Source organism: Carya illinoinensis, chromosome 4 (genome assembly GCF_018687715.1).
Source record: "Carya illinoinensis cultivar Pawnee chromosome 4, C.illinoinensisPawnee_v1, whole genome shotgun sequence".
Taxonomy (NCBI): Eukaryota; Viridiplantae; Streptophyta; class Magnoliopsida; order Fagales; family Juglandaceae; genus Carya; species Carya illinoinensis.
Window position 1 is genome coordinate 8,765,364 of NC_056755.1, and position 27,851 is coordinate 8,793,214.

General features: G+C 37.5%; 1 protein-coding gene across 1 annotated transcript; it reads left to right on the forward strand.

Annotated features, from left to right (window-relative positions):
- The first annotated feature begins 313 nt into the window (after positions 1 to 313).
- LOC122307525 (DNA topoisomerase 3-alpha) lies at positions 314 to 27,232 on the forward strand. Its single transcript, XM_043120445.1, has 24 exons — positions 314 to 788; positions 2,451 to 2,629; positions 2,708 to 2,780; positions 2,943 to 3,065; positions 3,165 to 3,286; positions 3,374 to 3,446; positions 3,544 to 3,660; positions 4,216 to 4,299; positions 7,980 to 8,159; positions 8,275 to 8,403; positions 10,569 to 10,643; positions 11,665 to 11,754; positions 11,906 to 12,010; positions 12,982 to 13,016; positions 14,608 to 14,737; positions 15,326 to 15,378; positions 15,454 to 15,553; positions 17,353 to 17,391; positions 21,852 to 21,930; positions 22,570 to 22,641; positions 23,189 to 23,260; positions 25,760 to 25,939; positions 26,330 to 26,450; positions 26,795 to 27,232. The coding sequence occupies exons 1-24, from the start codon at positions 495 to 497 to the stop codon at positions 27,030 to 27,032; spliced, it is 2,763 nt and encodes a 920-aa protein (XP_042976379.1). The 5' UTR covers positions 314 to 494; the 3' UTR covers positions 27,033 to 27,232.
- Positions 27,233 to 27,851: the final 619 nt, after the last annotated feature.

Genomic DNA, 27,851 nt, shown 5'->3' on the forward strand with positions numbered 1-27,851 from the left:
TCAATAAATAATATTTAAACTTCTTAAAATTTTATTCTCAAATACTACTAAAATACAAAATATTTTTTAATTTTAAAATTTTAATTTTTTTCATATAATCATTATAACTTTTATAAATTTCGAAACAAAACATAAAAATTAATTTAATTTTTTCAAATTTCAAACATAAAAACTATATTAAAAATTTATATTCAAATAATTTTTTAACTTTATAATATTTTATTAATATTTTTCTATGAATTTTATAAAGTCAAATAATATATCTTATTTCAAACAAACACACATCCAGGATTCCAATTGCTGTTTGAACAAAATGGCTAAAGTACCTTTCAGTATTCCCAACAATTCGAATACCCTCGTAGGCTATCGAACGGCGGGAAACCCAAGCACAAAACCCCAATTTGCCCCCTAAAGGAAATCCCCAACCCTTCCGTCCATCTCATTCCTCCTCCAAAGCCCAAACCTGCCGATCAGCTCTCGGCCGAACCTGTGTAATGGCCGGCGGGCGCACCATCAACGTGTTGAATGTGGCAGAAAAGCCGTCGGTGGCCAAGTCTGTGGCCGGCATTCTTTCGAGGAACCAGGGACTGAGAACGAGGGACGGCCGCTCGCGTTACAACAGGATTTTCGAGTTTAATTACTCCATTAACGGACGCCCCTGCCACATGCTTTTCACCTCCGTCACCGGCCACCTTATGGAGCTCGAGTTCGAAGAACGCTATCGCAAGTGGCACTCCTGCGACCCCGCCGATCTCTACCAAGCTCCCGTCCGCAAATTCGTACCCGAGGTCTCTCTCTATCGCTGAAGAAGTTGGATCGAACCCTTTGTTGCAATCTTGTCATTTCTTTGAACTATTTTCTACTACAAGTTGGTTCAAACCCAACATTTTTTTATAAGTAAAAAGAATATTTACTAAATAAAGTAATTAGGCCTAGCCCAAGTACATATACAAGAGAGAACAATAAGGAAATTATGAAAACTAGCTCTATCAAGAATAATAGTAGAAGTCTATGAAAGAAAAAGCCTCTAATCTCTCCCATCGAACGTTCTTTATCCTCAAAGCAACGACTGTTCCTTTCAAGCTAAATACACTGCATAAGGTATAGAAAATAATCTGTCAAACGACATCAATTAGGTGGTTATCCTGGATACTTCTCAAACAAGCCAAAAGATCCACTATCCTCCTAGTGGATAGTGGATCTTTGCCACTTCATAATGGAGTAAAAGATGACCCATTCATTCTCCATTCCTTTTAAAAATGAAGCACCAATTCAAATTGATGAGATCATGCTTTCTCAGATGGTCCTTCATTAGAATTTTTCCACGAAAAGCCAACCAACAAAAGAAAAAGTAACCTTGCAAGTTACCTTACTCCTCTAAGTGCACGGGAAAAAAATGAAGGCATTGGCAAGACATAACCTTATATAAAGATCTGACTGCGAACTTCTTGTTCCCGGGCTTGAGTCCAAAGCAAGCGGTCCTCCTTGCCACTACCAATGTTCAAAACATACAACATTTTGGAAAAATTAGAAGTATCACCCACTTCCCAATCCTGGGCAGGTCCTATGAATCTCACATTCCAATGTAAAGGACCATAAGAGTTGTCCAAATAATCTGCCACATAAGCATTTTGATCACGAACAATCCTAAAAGAAAGAGAAGGAATTTCATTCTTTAGAGCCATATCCCCAAACCAAATATCATGCCAAAATCTGATCCAAAATCCATCACCAATCACGAGTCTAAAATGATTAACAAAATCCCCCCAACCCTTTGGAATAGATTTACACAATTCCACACCAAACACACCTCTCACTTCATTAGAGCACCCCCTAATCACTCCTGTATTTGGCATCAATGACGATCCTCCAAAGTTCATCTCCCTCTTGATGATATCGCCATAACCATTTCCCGAGAAGTGCATTTTTCAAAGTTATAAACTTTTGGACCCTTATATGTCCACTTGACATTGGGTATAAACCTTATTCCTACTAACCAAGTGAAACTTATTTTGGTCTTCATTTTACTTATAAAAAAAAAAAAAAAACCAAGTGAAACTTATTCTCATCCCTAACACCGCTCAACAGGAATGTGCAAAAAATTTTCTTAGTTCTGTTGGCCACCACTGTAGGCAAAGGAAATAAGGATAGAAAGTACGGAGGGAGGTTAGACAAGGTGCTGTTAATCAAAGTGATTCTTCCCCCTTATAGAATGTTGTGCTGAAGCCAGCCAAGTTTGAACGGATTCTTTGATGGGGCCATCATCATGTTTTATTTTTCTCTAATAAAAGAACTGTTGAACTCATTGGTTGCAATTCTTGTTAGCATGAAGGAACTTATGGTCATGATTTGTTACTATGACTGATAAGTATCCAAGAACCACCTGTTGTTGGAATGTAATTTTGTTTAACATCTAGGTGTTTTGGCTTTCTTTGTTTTTGCCAATTTAGGACAAGTTGGATATCCGGAGGACATTGGAAGAGGAAGCTAGGAGGTGCCAGTGGCTTGTATTGTGGCTAGATTGCGATCGGGAAGGAGAAAACATTGCATTTGAAGTTGTAGAAGTTTGCACAGCAGTAAATCCTCATCTTACCATTAGGAGGGCTCACTTCTCAGCCTTAATTGACAGGTCCTAAAGGTTAATTGTTTTTGGTTCTCATGATCTTTTTGACTCCCTTCATGATCTTTTTGATTTTGGAGACTCCAGGGAAATCCATGAAGCAGTGCAACATCTTGTTGAGCCAAATAAATGGTTTGCTGATGCAGTGGATGCTCGGCAAGTGTGTACCTTCTCTCACCTTAGTGGAGCTCTACTTGTTTATTTATGATCATTGTTTATTTTACATGGAGTTGAAGATTGTCATTTGCTATTCATTCATACTCTTTTTGGTAGTGATATCGGTTTCTATGGGCAATGAAATTGACTTTCTAATTTGTTGCAGGAAATAGATCTTCGGATTGGTGCTTCTTTCACTAGGTTTCAGACTATACTGTTGAAAGATGCATTTATTATTGATTCTGCTACAGATGACAGAAATCTTGTTTTAAGTTATGGTCCTTGTCAGGTACGGTGACCGATGACAGATCAGATGTAAATGAACTATACTATAAAGTATCACATGAAATTCTCATGCATTTTCCATTTTACCCCCTCCCAAGTGCAGTTCCCTACACTTGGCTTTATTGTTGAAAGATATTGGGAAAATCAAGCACATGAGCCAGAAGAATTTTGGACAATCAACTGTTCACATAAATCTGATGAAGGCATTGCTACTTTCAATTGGATGTAAACCATGAAGGCCTTGGTGATTACATTTTGATTTTGAGATTTGGTTGCCATAAAATTAAATTTTGACAATATTTGTTTTTGTAGGCGTGGACATCTGTTTGATTATACTTGTGCGGTTATAATTTATGAGATGTGTGTTCAGGAGCCAATTGCAACTGTGAGTAATATTGAAATTTTGTAACTTGAGAATTATGGCAACTTCATGGCACATATATGATTGAAATTTCAGCTTTTACTTATTTAACTGCATTCAGGTTACGAAGGTTAGGCAGCAGGAGAAGCTAAAGTATCCTCCATATCCTTTGAATACCATAGAGCTTGAAAAACGTGCTTCACGATACTTCCGGATGAGTTCTGAACACACCATGAAGGTTTCAATTGCACTTCCCTTCTAATTGGTTGCTACATAATTACAAATAGTATTTAAAGTGAAATCGAAATATAGGGTGCAAATCATGGAAATCTCCTGATTTCAACCTTTGGTTGTGGTTTAATTCCTTCAAGTAGAGTTTATGTTTGGGAAGCTTTATTTACTGTTTGGTAAGAGGAAATAAAATGAGGGGGAAATGTGTGTGAGTGTATGTAGTTGCAAGGAAAAAACATGAGATGGAACTTGGAGTATAATTTATAGAACGTTTTGATCTGTGGTTCAGTTCTCCACCGGTAGAATCAACATGTGAAGTTTATAACCATTTTATAGCATAAATAGTAGATTTTTTAACCTGAACAATCGAATTTTTCATTTCAAATATTGTTTGTTGTCCTATCTATACTCCCCTAATGTTAGAGCTCTTCCAATATACTCTGGCAGTTTTATGTTAAGCTGTTTCCTTAACTATGCTCATTATTACTATTCACGTGGTTATAGGGTTTGGATATGTAATGTACTTTCAGCCTGAAACTCACTCTTTTGCTGTTGCTTATAGGTTGCGGAAGATTTATACCAAGCTGGATTCATCAGTTATCCTCGTACAGAGACTGATTCCTTTTCACAGAGAACTGATTTGCATGTTGGTAACTTTGTCTCCTATTGTCAAGCATGAAAATGTTTCATATAGTGGTAACGATATCTACTTTAATCATTAGAATCAACTACAATTTGGGATTGCAACAGTTTTGCAAAATGAAAATCTGGAAGCTAGAAGAGAATATAGGTATGAAAATATGACTGTGATACAGATGAAAAAAATGTGATTGAGATACGTTGAGTAATGTGATCCATGTGGAATAAAGTTAAAATAAGGGAGAGTGAGTTAGAACCTTTTTGATAAGTAATAATAATTTCATTAAAAACTCATAAGGTGCATTCCAAGTAAAATGAGATGTATACAAGAAAATCATTTAGCTAGAAATAGAAGGTGACTGAGTTAGGAATTTTTTTTGATTAGTAAATAAGAATTTTATTGAAAATAGGCGAAGCCAAGTACAGGGGACGTGAGTGAGTTAGGAATTGAATATGAATAACCAGTGTACAGTGTACACATTGACTGAATGGTAAATGTTCGAAACCTGCGTAGTAACTTAAATTAATATGTCTATGTAACCTTTTACATGTTTGTACCTATGAACTGAAAATGCTGGACCATTGTGATGGACCAGTGCTGTATGTGCAAAAAGAGTGGGAAAATGGTGGATGCTACTTCACCATGAGGTTGCTAGAGCTCTGTGGATGACTTCTTTACTTGGGTTGGGTTGGCGTGGGTAATGCCTGGAAGGGTGGTTGATCTTGTTGAAATCTAACTCTTTATCTAGTTTTGAAAATTTTATATGTTTTGGTTTAGTGTTTTATGGATGCTTTTAGTTTTACCATGTACTCTTGCTTGTGTGTTTAATAGATTCAAATTACCACATCTCTTCAAGAAGCCACCTTCTATTTTAAGGATTTATAGGCATTTGCCTTTCCAAAAAGATAACTGAATGATGATTTTTTTTTCATCTTGGGTATATGCTGACTCTTCTTGGAAGAAGATGGCTAGCAATGTTCAGGCCTACTTAATGCCTCTTGAAGGTTTCCCTTTTTATCCCCCCTTTTTTTTGGAAGGAGAAGGAAAAAAAATAGTAGAAGATTATCGGCCCATGGCATTGGAGGTAAAGGATTATCGGCCCATTAGCCTTGTCAATGGGGTGTACATGATCATATCCAAGGTGCTTGCAAATTGCTTAGGGGAGGTATTGGGGAAGATCATTACTAAACAGCAAAATGCAATTGTAAGGGGGAGGCAAATTCTGGACTCAGTTCTTATCGCTAACGAATATTTGGATAGCAGACTAAAATCTGGCACTTCAGGGATCCTATGTAAGTTGGATATGGAGAAGGCCTATGATCATGTTAACTGGGACTTTCTACTCTACTTACTTGGGAGGTGTGGATTTGGGGAGAAATGGTGATCGTGGATCAGATGGTGCATATCAATGGTGGGATTTTCAGTTTTGATAAATGGCAGTCTAGTTGGCTTCTTTAACAGCTCCCAAGGCCTAAGACCAGGGGATCTATTGTCCCTACTCCCCTTTGTCATTTTTATGGAGGCCTTTAGCAGAATGATCACGACTTTGGTTAATAATGGCTTTGTGGTTGGTTTCTTGGTTGGTGACCCCAATAGTGTACTTATAACATTGCTCATTTATTGTTTGCAGATGATACACTAATATTTTGTGAGGCTTACCAAAACCAACTTTGGGCACTGAAGGCACTTCTACTTTGTTTTGAAGCAGCTTCAGGTTTGAAAATGAATTTTGACAAATTAGAGTTGGTGCAAGTTGGTAGTGTTAGTAACATTTTGCAGTTGGCTAGCACACTTGGATGTAAAGTTTTCTCTCTTCCCTTGGATTAACTTGGACTTCCGATGGGGGCTGCCTCAAGGGCTATATCAATATGGATAAAGTGATTGAGAAGATAGAATGTAGATTGGAAGGTTGGAAGAGAATGTACTTGTCAAAAGGTGGCAGGATTACCATAATTAAAAGTACTTTGTCTAACTTGCGAACATATTTCTTGTCTCTATTCCTAATTCCAGCAAGCGTGGCGACCTGGATTGAAAAACTTCATTGTGATTTCTTTTGGAGTGGTGTGGGGAGTGAGTTCAAATTCCATCTAGTCAGTTGGGAAGGTATGCACCCCAATCTCCTCCGGTGGGTTGGGTACTAGAAATATGAGAATTTTCAGCGGGGTTTTACTTGGAAAATGGTTGTGGAGATATAATACGGAACCAGAAGTCCTATGGAAGTCGGTGGTTGATTGTAAATATGGAGGTTTGTGGGGGAGGGGGGGCTTGGCGTACTAGAGGGGTGGGGGGGGGGGCTTATGGAGTTGAAGTTTGGAAGCACATCAGACGAGGGTGGAGGTTTTTGCTCGCCATACTAAACTTGTGTTGGGATAGGGCTATAGAATAAAATTTTGGAGTGACATATGGTGTGCAATCTTTTTTTTATTTATTTTTTATTTATTTATTTTTTATGTCGGGGAACCTCTCCAAGGCAGGGCCATTTGGACCCAGTCCTGCAGAATAAACCCCGGTCCCGTGCACCGCACCCTCGGAAGTTTCCCTACACGGAACTGGTTAAATCGCTGGCTTTTTTCACTAGGGGGTGTGGCCCCAAAGGATTGTTTGCACCCATGAGGTGTTGAACCTTGGACCTTGAAGGGAATGAGACCCCAAGACCAAGGCCTTCACCACTTAGGCCAACCCCTTGGGGTTTATGGTGTGGAAATAATGCCCTAAAGGACTCATTCTCTTTAGTTTTCCGGGTTGCATGTGAAAAAGAAGCTTCAGTGGCTGATCTCATGTTCCTATCGGGGGACCAAGTCCAATGAAACATCAATTTCAATAGGGCAGCCCAAGATTGGGAAGTTGGCAGCTTCAAGGATTTCTTTAACCTATTGTATTCCGCAAAACTGAGTGGGCAACGAGTTGACATGTTGTGGTGGGTACCTGTAGGTAAAGGCACATTCTCGGTTTGATCTTTCTATAAATCCTTAACTCACTCGCTGAATATTCAGTTTTCGTGGAGAAGGATTTGGCGAAATAAGGTGCCTCCCAAAGCAGCATTCTTTACTTGGGCAGCTTCCCTGAATAAGATTTTGACAACAAATAACTTGAGGAAATGCAAGGTGATCATACTAGACTGGTGCTGCATGTGTAAGAAGTCCGGTGAGACTGTGGATCATTTTTAACTACATTGGAGATTGCTAGAGAGCTATGGAATGAAGTGTTAGCAGAGTCAAGTTTGTTTGGGTAATGCCCGCCACTGTGGTAGAGATTTTGGCCAGCTGGACGAATCTAGGAGGTATCCCATGAATCAAAGCCTTGTGGAAGATGGTTCCTATCTGCATTATGTGGTGCTTGTGGCAGGAACACAACGATCGGACGTTCGAAGACAAGGAGCGCTCAATAGAGGAACTTAGATTTTTCTTTTTTAGAACTTTATTCCTATGGGCCATAGTTATAGACTTTAATGGCCTTGATTTTCATCACTTTCTTGTTTCCATTGCTTCGACCTAGATAGGTCTTATCTCTTGTATACTATCTTGTGTACTCGGGTTATGCCCATCATTATTAATACAATTATTTACTTATAATTTTTTTTTTTTGGTTAAATTCCTTTTATTCTCCTTATGGCATAATATCCTTTTTGATTTTCAATAAAGCTTAACTCATAAAAAAATGGCCATTATGACATTAATTTCATGTAGGCAATTGTGCAAGAGCAACAAAGGCATCCCATATGGGGATCATATGCCCAACAGTTGTTGGATCCTGGAGCAGGACTTTGGAGGAACCCTGGTAATGGTGGACATGATGACAAGGCCCATCCACCCATTCATCCAACAAAATTCTTCTCTGGGGAAAATGGATTGAGTCAAGACCACCATGTAAGTAGCACCACCATCATAATTGGCATTTAACTATTGACTGCATGTTTTTGAACTGTATTTCATGGTCTGAGATAAGATGCATGCTTTTAATGTTTCTTTCACTCTGTGACAGAGATTATATGAGCTGGTCGTTCGCCATTTCCTGGCTTGTGTCTCTCAGCCAGCAGTAGGGGCTGAAACTAATGTTGAAATCGATATTTCTGGTGAATTGTTTTCTGCATCAGGGAGAGTAATACTATCTGTGAGTCTTTTTTGAGAAAAAAACTTTTTTATTTGCAATTAGGAGTTCCATTATAATTAACTGTTGGGCTTATGAATAGTGAATATTACATATATGTCATATATATATTCATGAATGAATGCTGATGTGTGCTCATGACACATTTGTGTTATGATGTCTTGTAGCTGGATATGCTGATACAGAAATTTTAGAGAACTGTTATCAATACAATATTATAGAATCTTTAGTTGGTGGTTACTGTGTAGTGTTACCTTTTAGAAGTTTTTGAGCTATCACTAATGATCAGTTTTATATGCTCAATTGTTGCTCCATTCTTTGGCAAGCTTTAGGGGATGTTTGGCTACAAAATCCCCTCTGAAGTTAAAGGGGATTTTGACAGCCAAAGATGTTTCCCAAAAATATTACATCTACTGTATAAAAACTCAAGATTTTCAAAAACACCAAAAACGCAAAATCCTCCCCCAAACAATTGTTTTTTTTTCTTCAAATTAAAAGAGAAGAAACTAGAAGCCAGCCTGTGTGGGTGGCCTGCTTGGCTGCCACCAGCCATCCTAGATTGGGCTGCTTGTGGTGTCTCCTTTGGCCACCAAGGATGGCCCAAGTCTCTGGCTGCCATTGGCCACCCTGTGCTGGCTGTTAGAAACTTACTCCTATTCATAAACATTTTTATGCTATGCATGAAACTCCTTACATCCAAGCATCCTTTGAGTTCAATACTTGATAATCTTTATATAATGATATTTCCTTCTGCTTTGGTTAGCTCTATTTCTTTTAGTGCAATTGGGCCCATTACAGGACAAATGAAGAGAGTTTTGTGTTGTGTAGCTAGAATCTCACTAAATCATTATGGTAGCTACAAAATTTTAATGATATGCAAGGGCATTTATGTTTCAGTATTGCATCGGTTGTGTTGTATTGGTCCCTGTTTCAGCATTGGATTGCCTATGCTGTATTGGCCCTAGGTGTGACATGATTGGGCGTTAGAGCTGATGAATTCTTGTTTTTAGTTGTTGTGCTCAGTGGTAGGACGGAGAATGGTGACTAATTTGTTGGATGTTGAAAGTAAAGAACCTGTTAATGGTCGATCTTATGACCATTTGACAGAACCAAAAAGTACCATCCTTTTGGACGCATGTAATGAGGGGAAAATTCTTATGATAGATAATCAGATTTAAGAAAAATTTTGTGGGTTGATGCTGTATTAGTAAGTATAATGATGAAATGCTACATCATTTCTTGATTGCTTGGTTGTAAGGGATATTCGCTCTTCTAGTATTTGTGCTCTTTGGTGCTAAATGTTTATGCTACTGCATGGTTAGTCTGCTTCACTATTTGAGATGAAAGCCTGGAAGATATAGGAGTAATAATATTTGGAAGCATTTCTGCGTTGTTCTATGTTGCCTATACGGCATGAAATGTATTGGCTGAACTTTGATAGGAATGAACTTTCTCTAGATAGTGTCAAGCTTTTATTTCTCAGATCACTCTTTAAATCAACAGCACTCCACTTGGGCTATGCCTATTTACTTGTCGATAAAAATTCTTTTTTTCTTATTAGAAAAAAATCTACAGCACTCCATCTCTCTCTCTCTCTCTCTCTAAATAATTAACTTTTGTATCCTTAACCCTTTACTTTCTAATATAAATGGCTGCCTGGAGAGAGAGAATAACATTTTACTTTAGAATTTTTTATATATCATTTCTATATGAAGAAAGTAAGCCCCGCTTTGTTTTAGTTCATTTTTCTCTCATAGCTTGATTAAATGATGCATTTTTTAGGATAAATGAAAGGAATTCTCGAAAAATAATTAATTGAAACAACAAAATCGGTCTTGTTTAAGGATGGAAAAACAGCTTTATGCTAAGGTAAATTTATTCTCCTGTTTGTGATTGATGGACCTCAAGAAAAAATTGATGACCATCTAAATGGAGAAGCTGAAAACACCCTTTGGGCTGCATGATCCATCTTGCTCTGTGTTACACGGCCAACAGATGGCCAATCAAAAAATCTAACTTACTTTTGTTATGAGATTGCAGTTGTTATGTTTGGCATCAAAATGTCATGATGTTCCTAAAACTCCTTATTTATTTTTTGGTTTTTTATGGGGTTGAAGGTCTTTGATGATAGTTTTATACCTGACTTCAATTGCTTCTTGTTTGAACAGAAAAACTACTTAGATGTTTACCGCTTTGAGTCTTGGGGAAGTTCATTGATCCCAACATATGTCTCTGGACAACAGGTTTGCTATTGATAATTGATGTATCATGAAATAGACTTGAGGTTTCCAATTGGAATTCATTATTGTTGTATACTTCTACTTTTGATCTGTTCCATCACTTCTTTCACATGCCTCTGCTTACACCTTATCATTAAATGGATTCATCAGCTAGCATATAACTCCTTGGTATCTTTTCTGCCTCTATATATGTCATCATTGTTATATGCTTGAACTGCTAAAATGTGTTTGGCTCACACAAATAATTAAATAGCTTTTGGACCTGGGAGGTTTAAAGTTTGACAATAACTTTAGGTAACTTGTGATACAGATGAAGAAAGCATGCATATTTTTAATGCCTATTACATTATATAATAATTGTCGTTATTCAACTTAACAATCATGCATAGTAGATAATAATTAGTCAACTTAACCATCCGTTTGAGTTTGTTCACAAATGTGATGGTGTCATTTTCAAAGGCTGTGACCACCATTTCATTGTGATATTATCATTAAGGATGTGTCATCCTTCTTCCTTGAATCTGTAGTCACGATGTGGAGAGTGTTTTTTCTTATCAATAAAATGAATTGAAGATCACTGACTTGGAAGAGTAAAATTTTCATGATGAGATTATATATGACCCAATCTGTTGTAGATTTGGATGTTGAAACTCTTATATATGCACTTCAAGAACTTGTGCAGTGCATATATCAGGTTGTTGGGGCAATGGGGTTACAGTATGTCTTATTGGAGATCACTTCCGACCATGATTAATTGTTTTTATTTTGTTGATTTGGTATCTTGAGGGTCTCCTTTTTCTATATATACCCTCTCTCTCTCTCTCTCAACACACACACACAGGCGTGTATATTTATATGTATGCTTTTTTTCCTATTCTGTTTTTTTTTCAATGTGCACCAAAGAAGACACAGATCTTATCTTTTTGTTTTTTTCAATCAGCAAGACTGATCTTAACTTGCAGTAACTTCGCTGTAGCTTGTATATGCAACTCAAAGGTTTATGTGAATATTGATTGTGTTACAGTTTACGCCAACATCGTTGACTCTCGATTCAGGAGTTACTAGACCACCACCACTTTTGAGTGAAGCTGATTTGCTAAGCTGCATGGACAAGGTGAGGAAGATAGTTACTTAATCTGGATTATTTTTGTTATTTGTTATTGATTATTTATGGTATGAGATGGGATTATATGTTTACTGGCTAATCTGGCTGTGATAATTGTATCTCTAAATTATCACCTCTCCTTTTGCCTTTTTTGTTGTAGGAGGGAATTGGTACCGATGCCACAATGCATGATCACATAAAAAAGCTGCTTGATCGGTTTTATGCAACTAAGGACTCGAACACTCGTTTCTCACCAACTAATCTTGTACCTTCTTTGGCTTAAACTCACTACTATATTTAACTTGCCTTCTTATGCCCAATAGTCTTCTCATAATCTATTCACGTTTCCTAATTTATTTGGGAATATGGAGTAGCTAGGATTAAAATGAAGTATAGAGTGTAGAATTGAATAGTTTCTTATTTAACTAAAAAGTTGGGATCGCCTAGTGTGTCACCATCTTTAGGGGTGACACACTAGGCGATCCACATATCTAAGAGTTTGCTTCAAACAATTAACTGTCCACATATCAAATAAGAGCAGAAGTGTATACGCATGTTCTTTTAGGTGTTACCAGGCTTTGATTTGCCTAGAGATGACTTCTACCAAGGTTCACTTCACCTTATCTACTCTGACAAATTTACTTTGTTTACAGCTACATTACTGGGAGTAATATGTGGGTGTGTGTGTGTAAATCATGATTGGAAGTGATGTGGATATCAATTCTCACACAATTGTGAGGCTTTTTTTGTTCGCATTTGGCATCAGGGGAAAACTTAGACTTAGAGAGCTTGACCCCACTAATTTTTTTTTTTTTTTTAAAGAAATTTCTGATTTGTTTGATTATTATGTGCCATGAAGATTTGCTAGATATTGAATTTATAGAACATTGATGGAGTCAACTCAAGGGTTATTGTTCTCTGATAAGTGGCTCAGGAGCTGTCATTGTGATAATATTTCTATATTACCAATATATATTTTGTTGACACAAGGCTGTTGATTGATTTTATCCTTATATTTACCCATGTTTGCTTATCCCTGTGTATCTCAGCAGTCACAAGATTGCCTTACTCTTTTTTCTCATTTCTTTAATAAGTATATAAACAGAGTTTACTCTATAAATGAAACACACTATTTTCCCAAAAGCTAATATGCACTTGATCCTGCTTTCTTTTATCCCATAATTCTTTTTTGATACGTAATTCTTTCAATTGATTTTGAGTTTTTTATATTTTTAGGGCGAGGCACTGGTTATGGGATATGATGACATGGGGTAAGTAATATAATTTTGTTTTTGAAGATTTAGCAGTGATTTCTTGACCGTCTTCAGTCCTATCTTAGATGTGGTGGCCTTAAAAGCAACTAAAAACTGGTTGACAATGGAGTTCATCCTTATTAGAGTTGCATATATTTGCCTGCATGGTACCTATAAAAAAAATGTATTTGCCTGCATGGTGCTATGGATGGCATGCTAATTATCAATGAAGATACAAGTTCTATCAGTTACATTAAGTATGTTTATGATTTGGATTTTGTTGAAATAGAGAGATATATCTGCATGATGTCCGACAGATATATAAATACAGACATGCAAACACATTTATATAATACGACGTGCCATAAGGATATTAATAATGAACTTTTACTCTATAAATCATAAGTCAACTATTACTTGCAAGTTTTCCATTCACAACTGTGGTATGTTACACATGGGAGTTCCCAAGTCCCAAAGCTGTGTAGGGAATTAGCCTTCAATACACACTCTCTCTCTCTCTCTCTCTCTCTCTCTCTCTCTTTTAATTTTAATTTTTAATAATAGAGTTTATTGATCTTCAAAATTAGGCATAGTCCAAGTACACAGGTGGTATACAAGAGAGAAATACCTAATTACAGCTTACAAACAAAAAGAGACGCATACAATTCACTAAAATTACCTCCATCTAATACAATGGTCTTAGCCCAAAGTAACAAAGTTTGGAAAAATGAGTCTCCAATCCCCTCCAATGAGGGTTCACTACTTTCAAAACATCTTCCATTCCTCTCATTCCATATACACTACATATGACATAAGGGCGTCATCTTCGAAACATCCTCTACTTGACGATTTTCCCGTGTTCCGCTCCAACAAGCCAAAAGGTCCACCACCTTCTTGGGCATCACCCAAGCAATGTCCAGCCTTAAGAAGATTTCATCCCATAGAGCCTTTGCCACATCGCAATTGAGAAGAAGATGGTCCGTCAATTCGCCATTCCTTTTGCACATGAAGCACCAATCCATTATGAAGAAACCATGCTTCCTCAACTTGTCTATGGTCTAAATTTTCCTGTGAGAGGCCAGCCAACCGAAGAAAGTAACTTTAGGGGCACTTTGCTCTTCCAAATGCTTTTCCAAGAGAAATTCTGAGAAGAGTGGGTAGACATAGCCTTATACAAAGATCTAACTGAGAAATTCTTGTTCCCAGGGTGTGTCCACAGCAGTATGTCCTCCATACCACCCTCTGAATTCAATGCATACAAGGTGGTGCTGTAGAAGTCAGAAATGTCTCCCACTTCACAATCTTAAACTGCTCTGTTAAATGACACATTCCACTGCAGCAGGCCATTTGAAGAGTCCAAGTGGTTAACTTCTCCTGCAGCAGCCTTCAGTACACCTAGATGGATAACATGATGTAGTTAACTTCATATAGAAATGCTGGGGAAGCAGGGTTTATGCAACTGATGCATGCATTTGATCTATAAGTTCAATGTTTAACTTTATTGCTTCAAACCTATATTGGAGTGTGGAACCATGAAATCCATGTATATATTAGCGACATTTATATTTATGATAGCTATGATTTGTCTGTTTATTTATTATTGTTGTAGGTATAAGCTTTGGAAGCCATATCTTAGGGCAGTTATGGAGCGTGACATGAAAGCAGTTAGTGAGGGCACTAAGAGCAAAGCTGAAGTTTTGTTAACTAGCTTGCAGCAGATGAAAGCTTGCTTCTTAGATGTAAGTCTACAGTTAGATATCAACGTGATGATGGAACATCAGTAGTTTGTTCATTGGAGGTTGTCATCAGACTTCTGTAACCTCTATGCTATAATTGCTATCATAGAATGGTTTGCATGGCTGTAGAAACTAAATATATTGAGATGGCTTGTAAGCCCTACTTAATGATCTTTCTTAAAGATGGTTATGCAGGTCAGCAAATGCCTCTCTCTCTCTCTCTCTCTCTCTCTCTCTCTCTCTCTCTCTCTCTCTCTCTCTCTCTCTCTCTCTCTATGTCAATTTTACATGCTCTTAGTTTTCATCATGGGGCGATAGCATGTTAATGATTACTCATCTCTTATTTTAGTTCATTATTACCTTAACAGCGGTTTCAAACCTGTCATCCCTATGGGGAAAAAAAATTAAAATTACCATAAAGAAAAATTTTATTTAAATAATTTACACTATCCATGAAACTTTTTTCAGATTGTAGTCCCTTGTTTTCTTTACTTTAATTTAAAATATTTGATGTTAAATATCTGCATGCGTTGTATTTTTTTTTTTTTTTGTTGATGTCAATTATTACTTCCAACCTGGCCATATTTGCAGGCTAGATTAAACAAAGTAAAACTTTTTGAAGCTATGGGAATTTTCTTTGAAAGGTGTGTTCTTAGTATCCTCTATCTTTGCAGAATTTATGTTTCACTATTGTAATGCACGTTTAACCATTAATGCAGGTCCAATCGATCTGGTGGAGATGAGCAGCATGCACATGGAGAAGTTGTCAGGCAATGTGGACTTTGCCAGGAATCAGATATGGTCCTTCGGCGTAACCGGGTAATAATTTATAGAGGTCATTTTCCTATTTATACAAACAATGGATGTGCTATAATTTCCTTCTGTGTAAGACTATTGAATCTTTTGGTGCTTTGTCAGGACAATATTCTGGTCCTGTTTGTCTTTTGAACCGTGTTGGCATGTAATTATTTAGTTAGTTCTGGTCACAATATCTTAATGTTTTGTTTTCACATTAATAAACTGATGAGTTAGTCTTATTTACATTAAAAAGTGTGTGCCCATCGGCTAAACACTATTATTCTGGCCTTAAGTGCTTCTCTATTCAAAGATTAAGTCTGTCAATAAATGGTTGGGTCGTTTAGTAGTAGTAGTATTTTTTTTTTGGCATTCTTCTTTTATCAATTATTGCAAAATCCTTGTCAGTGATACCTAGCTTCGTTTGCCTAAGGTCCAGACTACCTCCGTGAGACACACAACATTCTAATAAAACTCACTTGACTTTTCCAGTCATGAAAAGCGGTCTTTTTTCCACTGATAAGAAGCGGTCATTAATGTATTGGATGGTAATTGAACTTCTGTATTAATGCCACATAGAATTTAAGAGCATCAAGTCATGACAGAGGATAAGCGTGTTTCCTTCCCGTCCCTTGCTTGCACTATGCAGCTGCAGACTCTGAGTCTAGTAGGTAATTATATAATTGCACCAAATGAATGCTATCTCTGCACATGTCCCTTCTTTTTTGCAAATTACATTTTAAAGTCATTGACTAATTTTGATTAGCCATATAAGGTTATTTCTAAACTATATAGCTTGGCGTTGGCATTTTCTGAACTCCCATTTTGTTGAACCCTATGCATTCACTGTATCAACAGCAATTGCACATCTAGTTGGGGAAAGGTTCTTCATGATTACTTCTCACCAACTTTTGTGCTTCCGACATTTTTCCTAATTTTCTATTCCTGAATAATAGCTGGCTGTTTTGGTCTGATAAAACCTTGCAATAAGTGCCGATCTTAATTATCCCATTTTGGTAAATTCTGCATTTTAGGCACCAAAGTTATGTTCCATTTGGCTTCTCCAACCAGCTTCTCAGTTTGAGATAATAAAGTCACTGCATCTTTAAAACCTGGAACTGCATCTCTCATGCAGCAGAAATGGATCATTTTTAAAGGAAAACGATTTTGCTTTAACTAATTTCCTTTTGCTTCAGCAAGTTTTTCCATTCCTCAGAATGTTCATTCTTCAGTGCCACTGATTCGGCCATGCTTTTCTCCATAAGCTAAAGTTCATCACTTTTGGGACCTTCTAGAGATTTTTTATTCTCTTCTTTGACCATGATCTTCCATACTCACCCTGTGCTGAAAATTATGCGATTTGGTGGTACTGACAGCACTATAATTTTTTTTAAAAGAAAATCTTTCCATAAGTACTTAGGACACTGCTTTCCATTGTCTACAAATTCTCCAACTCCATTACTGGGCTAAAACCTGGGTGAGCAGCTTCCCATGCAGCTTTAGCAGACTTCTGGTGATATTTTCAAACTATTGCTTATTCTGCTTCCTAGACTCGTATTTCAATGCTTTAGAAGTCAGATGCTGTATTAAATAGATCTATATGGTGAAAAACGATAGATGTAGTGAACCAAAAAGAGTTCAGTTCAATGGTTTTACTGTGTGGATTTAGTTTTAGGAGAATTAGTCTCCCCTATGCTTTTTTGCAAGTCACCGTACATGATACTTTTTTTTTGTAAGAATGTAATTTGTAATTTAGTTCTTGCAATATGTATTCTATGCTATAGAAATAACTCTCTGTAAGCAATTTAGTTATTTCTTTACAGGATGGCAATTTCATGGTCGGATGCCTGGCTTTTCCACAGGTTGGGATACTTGACCTTGCTATCTTCATTGTACTGTAAATCATATGTGGACAGAAACCTTGATGCTTGGGCTTTCCACAGGTTGGGTTTGAACGATTGTTTGTTAGCAATGAAGGGCATTCAATGCATTAGATAGACGGTTTTACCCGTTTACTTTGATCGTTGACATGATCTCCAACTAATAGTACACATGTTCAACTTACATCTATTAGTATCTCTTTTAATAGGCTCCCCTTACATTTTTTTTCTATTTTATGTAGGAAGTCACGCAGCATATAGAATATGTTGTGTACTACTAGTTGTTGTTGATTGCATCATGCACGAAAGGTACGTTGATAATGCTTCACCTAATCACTTAATGGAAGATGATAGTGGTAATTATCTTCTATCAAAGGGTGTAGGAATTGTGATCACCAATGGGATGAAAACTCTCAAGAGACAAATTTGCTGTGCTTTGAAGAATTTCAATTTATCTTGCTTGATCCCAGAAACTAGTGAGTTTTTATTATTTCTTGGTTGGAGATGGTATGATTATTAACTTAAAGATAACAATGTGGTGATCTTTTTAACTTTGGAGTCTGCTAGGGAGCAGCTGTATTTTTAACACACTGGCCAGACCAGCCAGCATGTAGGATGACGTGGGTTTCCAACTAAAACAAAACAATTACATCTAAGCATTCTCATTCACCATGCTGTGCATCTTGCTAAAGAACAGAATCACCGTGCTGTGCATCTCAACCAAGCCGCGTTCCCAAGCTGCGTTTGAAGTCCACCGACATACACTGAAATCTAGGGTTCGGGTCTCTGCTCCGTGCTCACCTCTCAACATGCTGTTGCTTCCTTTCAGTCTCTCTGTTATTTCTCTTGATCTCATTACGCCAGTTCTTCCTCTGCATATTGACTGTCTCAATCTCTTGCCGATGATCTTTCCTCTCATATCTCTTTCCACTCTGTTGACCAAGGAGAGGATTCTCAGTTTTTTCACCGTAGTCAGCAGGACTTGGATTCCCTTTCAAATCTTTTCCTTTCATCTCTCTTTCAATTCTGAGAACATTATGTTCAACCCTTCACAAAACAATAATAATTAATTGAGGAAAAGAAGTATCTAAAGACAACAAAGCAAGGTAAATAAGATAGAAGAAGAAAAGATAGAATACAGATTCACTACCTATTGAATTGTTGAACCAAAACATGGTTGTTGATGGTAACATCACCAATCCCTACCTCCTTCAGAACCCGAGAACAGGATTAGTAATGCTGTCGAGCTGGGAATATGAAGGCACCGAATAACAAGAAGGAAAGAGAACAATGCAAATAGATGGTAACAACAGAGACTAGTGAATAGTAGAATGTGTGGAGAAAAAAGCGGAAGGAGAACAAGAGAAGGGGGAAGGAAGGGGAAGGGGAAGGGGGAGAAGGCTTGTCTGGCAGAGCTTCTCATTTCTCAAAAGGGGTTTTTTTTTTTTTTTTTTGTCTTTTCCCGTGTCAGCTGGCTGGTGTGGATGGTGGGTTAAAGTTCAGGCTGAAGAATAGATTTTTCCTTTAACTTTTCCTCTATTTTATGCAAAAGGTGCACAACTTTTATCAAACGTTGTGTTTGCTCTTCAGAAGAGGTAAGAGGGATATAATAAGTGTTAAGATGTATGAACTTCCACTTTCAGAAAGCAGACATGTATTTTAGGACATTTTAAAAGTTAAATTTTCGATTTCTTTGTATTTTTAATAGTTAAATATCTAAGGATTTAGAAAATTGAAAAAGCTAGTTTTAATTGGATGAAAAAAAACTCCAATGTGATCAATGAATTTTAAGGAATATGTAAAACTTGAAAATCAAAAAAGGCATTTATGTGAAGGAATACAAGATTATACCAAACCTTTTCAATGGTGGCACATATGATATGGTTTTGGAGATATATGGTCTGCATGCATCAGTCATTGCGTCTCGACGGTTAGACTTTCTATTTTGGTGAATGGCTCCCTGGCTGGTTTCTTTAATAGTTCTTGAGGTTTGAGGCAAGGGGATCCCTTGTCTCCTATCCTTTTTATTCTTGTCATGGATACTTTGAGCAGAATGATTGAAGTGGCTATTGAAGGGAGCTTTTTGTCGGGTTTCTTGGTGGATGGGGACACCTTTGGTAGCTTAAAGGTCTATCATCTTCTTGTTGTTGACGATTCCATTATTTTCAGCAACCCTAAACAAGATCATCTTCAATCTTTGAGAGCTCTTTTGCTATGCTTTGAAGCCGTTTCTGGGCATAGAGTAATGCTGTGTTTGGATAGTCAGATAAGATCACTCCACTATTCAAATTTTATCATTACTTTTCACCCACTTTTTTTTTTTTTTTAATATCTGTGGATGTTCGGGCCAGCTTGCGTGCACCTCTACTAATCCCATGGGGCCTTGAAGTTAATGGCCAGGTAAATCTTCAGCAGCCCTTAGGAGACTTGAACTGGTGACTATTGGGGAGCAAACCCAAGGCCTGACCAACTGAGTTACTTTTCACCTATTTTTCATTACTTTTTACTACTATTCATTATTATTTAATATTTTATCATTACTTTTTTACCACTTTTTTACTATTATTCATAGATCATCTGAGATCACCTCACTACCGAAATTTAACCTAAATTTAATTAAGTCAGAAATAGTTCTAGTGGGCCCTGTTTTGAACACTGTGGATCTGGCCAACGTCTTGGGTTGTAAGATTTCATCCCTTCCTATGAGATATCTAGGCCTTCCCTTGGGGCTCTTTTAAATCTTTGACAATTTGGGATGGAGTGGTTGAGAAAATAGAGAGGAGGTTGACTAGTTTGAAAAGGATTTATTTGTCTAAAGGGGGAAGAATTACTTTGATTAAAAGTACATTGACTAATCTTCCAATGTATTTTCTTTCCCTCTTCCCTTTGCCCGTTGAGTTGGCTTGTAGAATTGAGAGAATATTCCGTAACTTTGTTGTGGGGCGGCCTTAGGGAAGATAGGAAGTTCCATTTAATAAGTTGGGATAGAGTTTGTTCACCAGTAGCTTGTGAAGGATTGGGAATTCGCAATTTGAGGCTCTTTAATAAAGCCTTCTTGGAAAATGGCTTAGGAGATATCAATTAGAGAGGGATGCACTATGGAGAAATATTATCAATGCTAAATATGGGGGAGGGCATGGGGGAGTTGGTGTTCTAACGAAGTTAGAAGTCTGTATGGTGTGGATTTGTGGAAATATATTCGGAATGGCTAGGGAGGGGGGGGGGGGGGGGGGGGGTGGGATTTCTTATCCATGTTTGGTTTAAGGTTGGTGGAGGAGATGGGATTCATGGCTCTTAAGAATGCTTTTCCTTCTCTCTTTAGGATAGCAAGGGACAAAGAATTCACTGTGGCTAATTCTGTTGTTTTTCTAATAATATCCCTAAATGGAATGTGAGATTTACTAGAGACCTCATGATTGCGAAGTGCGGGTTGTTTCAGGTTTTTTCAGTAGGCTGTATGATATGAAAATTGTGCAGGGAAGGGAGGACAGACTGTTGTGGCAACATGCTGGAAATTCCATTTTTACAGTCAGCTCTTAGTATAAAACGCTGACTTGCTGTAGTGACAACCAATTCCCTTGGAAGTGTATTCGGAGATCCAAGGTGCCTAGTGAAGTTGCTTTTTTCTGCTGGTTGGTGTCTCTTGGGAAGATATTGACAACGGATAATTTGAGAAAGCGCGGTATAATCTACTTAGACTGATGTTATTTGTGCAAGAAAGATGGTGACTCTGTTGATCACTTGTTTCCGCATCGTGAGGTAGCAAAGACTTTTTGGGATGAGATTTTCAGCAGGTCAGGTATTGTTTGGGTGATGCCCAAGAGGGCGGTGGACCTCTTGGCTTGTTGGAAATGATTCATTGGTAGTCATCGCATTGCTGCTATTTGGAAGATAATTCCTTTATGTTTGATGTGGTGCCTATGGCTGGAAAGGAATGGGTGGTGTTTTGATGATCGAGAACACTCATCGGGGGGATTTAGAGGATTTTTCTTTCGAACTTTGTCTATGGGCAAAAGTTCTTGTATTGAATGGGGATAATCTAAATGATTTTCTTTTAGCATTTCCTAGCTTCTAGTATTTAGCTTGTATTTAGGTGTTTCCACTTGCATACTCCCTGTGTACATGAGCTATGCCTATTTACTTGCCTTAATAAAATATCTTATTACTTATCCAAAAAAAATATATATCTGCAGAAAATATTTCTTTCCTATCGTAATTCATATAGTGTTCCCTTCACATCTTCTTTATTGAGTGCAAATGAGCCAGTGGATTAGTTGAATTTATGCAAACTTTAACCAGCTAACTTCTTCTATCTACATTTACTTCTTCCTCTTTCTGATTTATGTGGAATATTGAATATCAATGAGTCCATTTTGCTTTATTTGGTCCTTAGGTGACCTTGGTCTTAGTAATTATGACATTTGTTTGGTACACTTTTTCAGTGCAGAAATGCCATTTGGCTCCCTGGATCTGTATCAGAAGCAGTGGTAACCACTGATATTTGCAACACTTGCACTCCAGGTTTTTTACTTAAATCTTCTATTGCAGTATATTTGGATCGGTTAAACATTGGGTGCAGATGCCTGTGTAGGTGGCAAAGCCATTTGCTTCCAAATTGTAGATTGAGGGGGAGTGTCATGATAATAAATGATAAAATCTCCTACTTTCTATGAGCTCAAAGGTACGAAAGTAGGAGATACTGTGTTTGAATCTGCTCTACTGGGGGGAACTTTGTGCCCACGCCCACATATAAAGGAGAGTTTATAACGGGGACAAGTGGTAATTTTATAGGTAAGAATCTAGCCTAGGGAAATAGAAGAATAAGGGATGGTTAATTTATTGCCAGCTAAATTGTAACAATCTTCTAGCTATTTTCCTTTATTGTCTTTGGTGATAGGGTATCTATGTAACCTAGCATATTGGCATGTTATGGAAACTTCTTGCTGTCTAATCTTACTATAATGTTTGGTGGTTCAAACATTGTTATGTTTGACACTGAGGTGCATATGCCAAGAAAGCTTTGTGTCTGCATTGGTGTTCTTCACCTGATGTAAAGCATTCATGTAACGCAGGTTTCTTGTTAACTATAGTCTATAGTAACATTCTTTAATTATTTTTTTGAGATCTGAATTCTTTTGTAATGTTAAAAAACTTTCATAGGTCCTGTTCACTTGATTCAATTTAAGTTCCGCCAGCTGGAAATACCACCAAACTACAATGCCAACCATTTAGGTATGTGATACTCCATGAGCTAAGATAACTTTCTTTTCATCAATGATACCTAGCTATGCTTCACTTTCTTTAGGACTTGATGACCTTGGTGAAAGAGACTTGTTTACCCTTTAGATGCACTAAGCCTTCACTGTTTGACCTAAGTTGGGTCATGACCAATATTCTGTGGACCGTGTAGGCCTTGTTTTTTCTATTGAGGGCTGATGTGCCCTGCTCCCTATTGTGCGTGGGGCCTGGTGGGGGGTCGAGGCATTTTTTTCCAGGTCAGACCCACATTATGAGGAGATATACAGGAGCAGTCTAACTCAATTCTGTGCTGGTGCCATAACCTCCATTGAACATATTGTCATCTTTTTCTTTGAGGCCTTCTGTTTGCTCTGGCCTTGCTATTATCATTATAGTACATTAGTGTTTGAGTCAAATCATCTCAAACTAACAGAACCCCACAAGATAATTTGTTAGTCTTATTTTTTCCAAGTAAAGATAATCCTTGTGGAATTTGCCATTGGTTCAACCCTGAAGTTCTTCTTCATTTATAAATGATCAGGGTGTATCGGTGGCTGTGATGAGATTCTCAGTCAGCTCATAGAAATCTGTGGAACTGGTTCTCGGGTACCAGGTCTGTGTGCTTGTCCTGAGTAATTAATTGAGACATTCATTTATAGTTCATTAGATATTACCTGCTTCCATACAATTTGTTCTTATTATACTTATCAAAAAAACAAAACAATTTGTTCTTATTACAATTATAATGTTTTATACTCATCTTTTCATCTTGTTCATGCATGTAACTCCTCTAATGTGTGGTTTACTCGAGATCTGTTGCATAGATACAGTTTCAATTTAGTACTTGAAAGATCATCAATGTGATGCCCCAAACCTGCTAAGAGATATAAGTCACTTTTTTAAATAACTTGTCTATTTCTTCAAAATCATACATCTCTGTATACATACAAGTTATGTTATAACCCTTAATGAGATCTACCTATATATAAAAAAAAAAAAAAAAGATAACCCTTAATGAGTTCTAAGCCACCACAATATATCCAGTATACTCGTCAAACAAATCGGGGGCGTACAAGTTCCGAAAGCCTAACCTCCAACATAAACAATTTGCCATTAGTCTCATATTAGATAATGGGCAATACCAATCATATCTCAAAAGGCAATCTTTCACAACTCAAATCTCCAATTTTAGCTTGAAACTCACAAGTAGCTAGGAGTTTTAGCTTGGGGTATCACCAACCAAATGCAAATGATACAAATAGGCAGCATAAGTAAGCCAAGGTCTTGTCTGTTAAGGTGTTGAGAAGTGTTGAGGAGAGTTATGAATAGTAATAAAAAGTAGGTGAAAAGTAATAATAAAGTAATGAATAGTAATAAAAAGTAGGTAAAAAGCAAGGAATAGTAATAAAAGTAGGTGAAAAGTAATAATAAAGTAATGAATAGTAGTGAGAAGAGTTAAGAAGTGTTGATGATACTTCAACACCCAAACACAACTAAATCTTGAAGAGGGAGACTTTCCTTAACGTCTCTCTCCCCATTGCCATATCTACCATCTAATCCCTGCTGCCAGTCTGGGGGGTAGGGGGCGGCGAAGAGAGGAACCCCCTCCCTGCCAATTGCTCCCTATTCTGTCCAGATTCCCTCCTTTTAGGATTTTTTTTGGCCTTGCTTTCCTTTTTGAGAGGAGCTTCAAGCCCAAATGTGCCTTAGCTCACCCTTTGCAGCTACAGATACACCCCACCAACGTCTTCTCTGCTCCTTCCTCCATTGCCACACCCATTCACCGCTCCTCACACTCTGGTACGTGAGCCACATGCGCCTTCATTCCTTGGTTCTCAATTTCTGCCACCCCATATGGCAAAATTTCCACTTCTGACCTTTTTTTGCCAAAAGTCGTCCCTCTCAGTAGCAATCTCTGTCACGGTTGTGAGAGTGGGGGCTTGCCTTAATTATTTCATCCCAGTTAAGCTCATCGCTCTACCCTACAGCAAATATACTCAATTTTTTTTCCCAACTCACTGAGTGGTTACTTTGGCTGTCCTCTCACTAGACTACCAAAAATACCACATTCAAGGTGGTCCTTTTTTACCATTATGGCAGTCTCTTGGCCAAAAAAAATATGGGATCAAAACCATTCCATTGGTTTCCATTTCCCTTTCCAGTTTTTCTTTTTTGTTTTTTGTTCGCTTCCTTGGCATTGTGTTTTTTTGTATTCGAGAAATTATAGGGACCCCCCTTTTGTGCCTTGGATAATACATCCAATAAATTTATCTTGCTTAAAAAAAAAAAGAAAAGCGAACCAAAGCCTAGAAAGTAGAAATAGTTAATAGCAGTTAAGGGTTAACCTCGCCAGTATAACACCCCATCTTCTCCAATCCATATAGTAGGACATATGTATGCATATATAAAATCAGGATTATATTACCCTTGCCGAGGGCCTGTGCACCCCCGGGATTAGTCAGGACTTTGTTCTCGGACACCCAATGCTAACAAAATAAATAAATAAAATCAGGATTATGTTTAGAACAGGTTTTTGTTATTTGAACTAGGATCTTATATGTTTGCATAATCTGTCAAGACTAAAAAATAACTGTGCATAATTTGGTATCTGAATGTGCAACTTGAAAGCACTGTAGGTTGGCATAGGTTGTGGAGGTTTTTGCATGTGATTAGGCAGATTTAACCATATATCAGGTAATGTTAAGACAGTAGAAGATGTCTGTGCATGATCTTTTATAGTGCAAGACTATTCTCCATAGTTTCATAAGGTGATATGGGTAGGCACATGTATTTACCGTACGGTAATCCTCTTTTTTTTTTTTTTTTTTTTTTTGTGTGGATGTTAGCCTCTTGACTCCTCTTCTGGATTATGCTTTTGGTCCCTTTATTTATTGCTCTGCACAAAAGGTCTAAATTTGGAACAATTATCATATTTTAGGGTGTATATTGGGTTTCTCGGAATGTGCAATTCAGTTTGTTGCACAATCAACGATCCAAGTTACACAACGTGAATACACAATATGAATATTGAGATAGTCAAAGGAACTCATTCTCTGTAGTATTACATGTCAAGTCACTAACAGATGTCTGGCATTCTTAATATGTTCTCCAGCACGAGGACGAGGATCCACTGCATCGTCCAGCGGTGTCCAACAAAGTAACTCTAGGCCTGGTGAGGCTAGGCGCAGCGCTTGCATATACTGCCAGCAAACAGTGCATTCTTCAAGTGATTGCCCATCACATGTTTCAGGTTCCCGAAGTGCTCAGTATCGTGGAATGAACCCACAAACTGGTATGCGTGCTGAACTTCTATTTTTTTTTCCTCATAAATCTAAATATTCTTATAAAAGCGGGGTTACTACTGTTGAGATTAGCAGTCAACATAAGAACACCACAGAAGAAGAAAGAAATTTGAGAATTTAGCCTTTTGAAGGCTACAGCATTGGTTTTTTTGGGGCTATTTTTTCTTTCTGGAGTCTGTTACATCACTGGTTTTCTTTCTATTCTTTATTTTTTTTTTTTGGGGGGGGGGGGGGGGGGGGGGGGTTGGATGGAGATATCTTCATAATTACTGTTACATGAAAATCATTAAGATTCTCTCTCTCTCTCTCTCTCTCTGTGCTTCGCGCCAGGGTCTGGAGGTTGAATAAAATAATTCTTTATGATTCTTTCAATGATGTAGGAGACTCTTCAATTCCTTGTAGCACATGTGGAACACCTTGCACTTTGCGAACAGCTAATACAGTAACCAACAGGGGGAGAAAATTCTACTCATGTCCGTCGCAGAATTGCAACTTTTTTGTGTATGTAACCTCATTAAATATCCTTGTTAATACATATCTAATTACATTAGAATAATTACAGAGTGGCCTTTCCATAAAGATTATGACTTTTATTTTTTTCCAGTCAGCAACAGTTGGGGTTATAGGAATTTGATCCACAGATGTCCGACCCACAAGGGGGTGTTGCCATAAGGCAAATAGAGCTTTGCCATAAAGATTGTCTTAATTTGATAATATTTTCACTGACTTTAGTTACAGATGCAATTAGAAAGCTATTAACCCTTTTTGTGGCAAAAAGAAATCTGCTTTTATGGAAAGCTTCATCTAAGGACCAGTTCATAATTATCTAGGTGCCTGTTATGCAGGTGGGAAGATAACCTAAACAACGGCACTGGAGGAAGGAGTGTTCGAAGTGCTGGGATGAATATCTCAGCATCTAATTCCCGTAGGAGTAGCAGCCGTGGCAGAGGTGGCCGTGGGGGAGCACACGCTGCTTCCACAACTTTTGTGTCAGCAACTGGTGATCCTATTTCTGGCAGAAGATGTTTTGTTTGTGGTGATCCATCACATTTTGCAAATGCCTGCCCAAATCGTGGTTCTTGATGCTGGTAATGTCGGGTACATTTTCTCATATATTAAATTATTAATGCATGTTTCAGTCATACTAGGCTACTAGCATGGTCTTTGTGAATAGAAGAATCGGCCTTGCTACACAATATTCTGTGGTTCAAGTGATAGTAGGAATTTGGAGTATCAAGTTATATTCAATTATTTTTATTTAAGTAAAATAATTTTATTGGATATATCATCCAAGTTACAGTGGAGAACCCCTCGAATCAACCAGACAACGAAGAAAGTGCAGGTAAAGATTATCTTGATTCTTGAACAACATTAGATGGTACATGCACATGATTAGATTCTCTATGCAAATGCCAAACACATCATGGATTTCCATGTCATTCATGCACGATCATATGTTTTGACTACATATTTTTAGCTGCTTTGGGTGTTTGGAACAAAGTCCCAATTCTTGAAGTGTACATGCTCTAGGAGAATGAGTTTTTGCAAGTATACGTCAGATAATTGAGAAAAAACTCGTAGTCCAATTGACCCAAAAGTAAATGGGAAGTTTGATAATATGACCTTAATTCTGTAACATCCCGCTCCCCACGGTTAAAAATAAAAAAGTAATATTACATATAGTCATTTTTGTATACTCTCTGCATACTCAATTGATGTGATTGGTTATATCAATTTTTTTTTTTTAAAAAAGTCTAGTTGCAAGCAGACTTGTGCACTAATATGTACACCAATTTATTGTGATTGGTCAAAAAGTAGATTTTATTAAAAACAGTGCTAATTTAACTTTTAAGTATGAAAGAATCAGTATTGGTACGCAGATTAGTACGCGACTTTGCTTGT

Excerpts from the sequence above, each read along its gene's own strand:
- LOC122307525 (XM_043120445.1), top strand. The coding sequence starts at position 495 with ATGGCCGGCGGGCGCACCATCAACGTGTTGAATGTGGCAGAAAAGCCG. Across the intron at positions 3,287-3,373 it reads ATTGCTACTTTCAATTGGAT|GCGTGGACATCTGTTTGATT; the intron begins GTAAACCATGAA and ends TTGTTTTTGTAG. Across the intron at positions 12,011-12,981 it reads GTTTCTCACCAACTAATCTT|GGCGAGGCACTGGTTATGGG; the intron begins GTACCTTCTTTG and ends TTATATTTTTAG.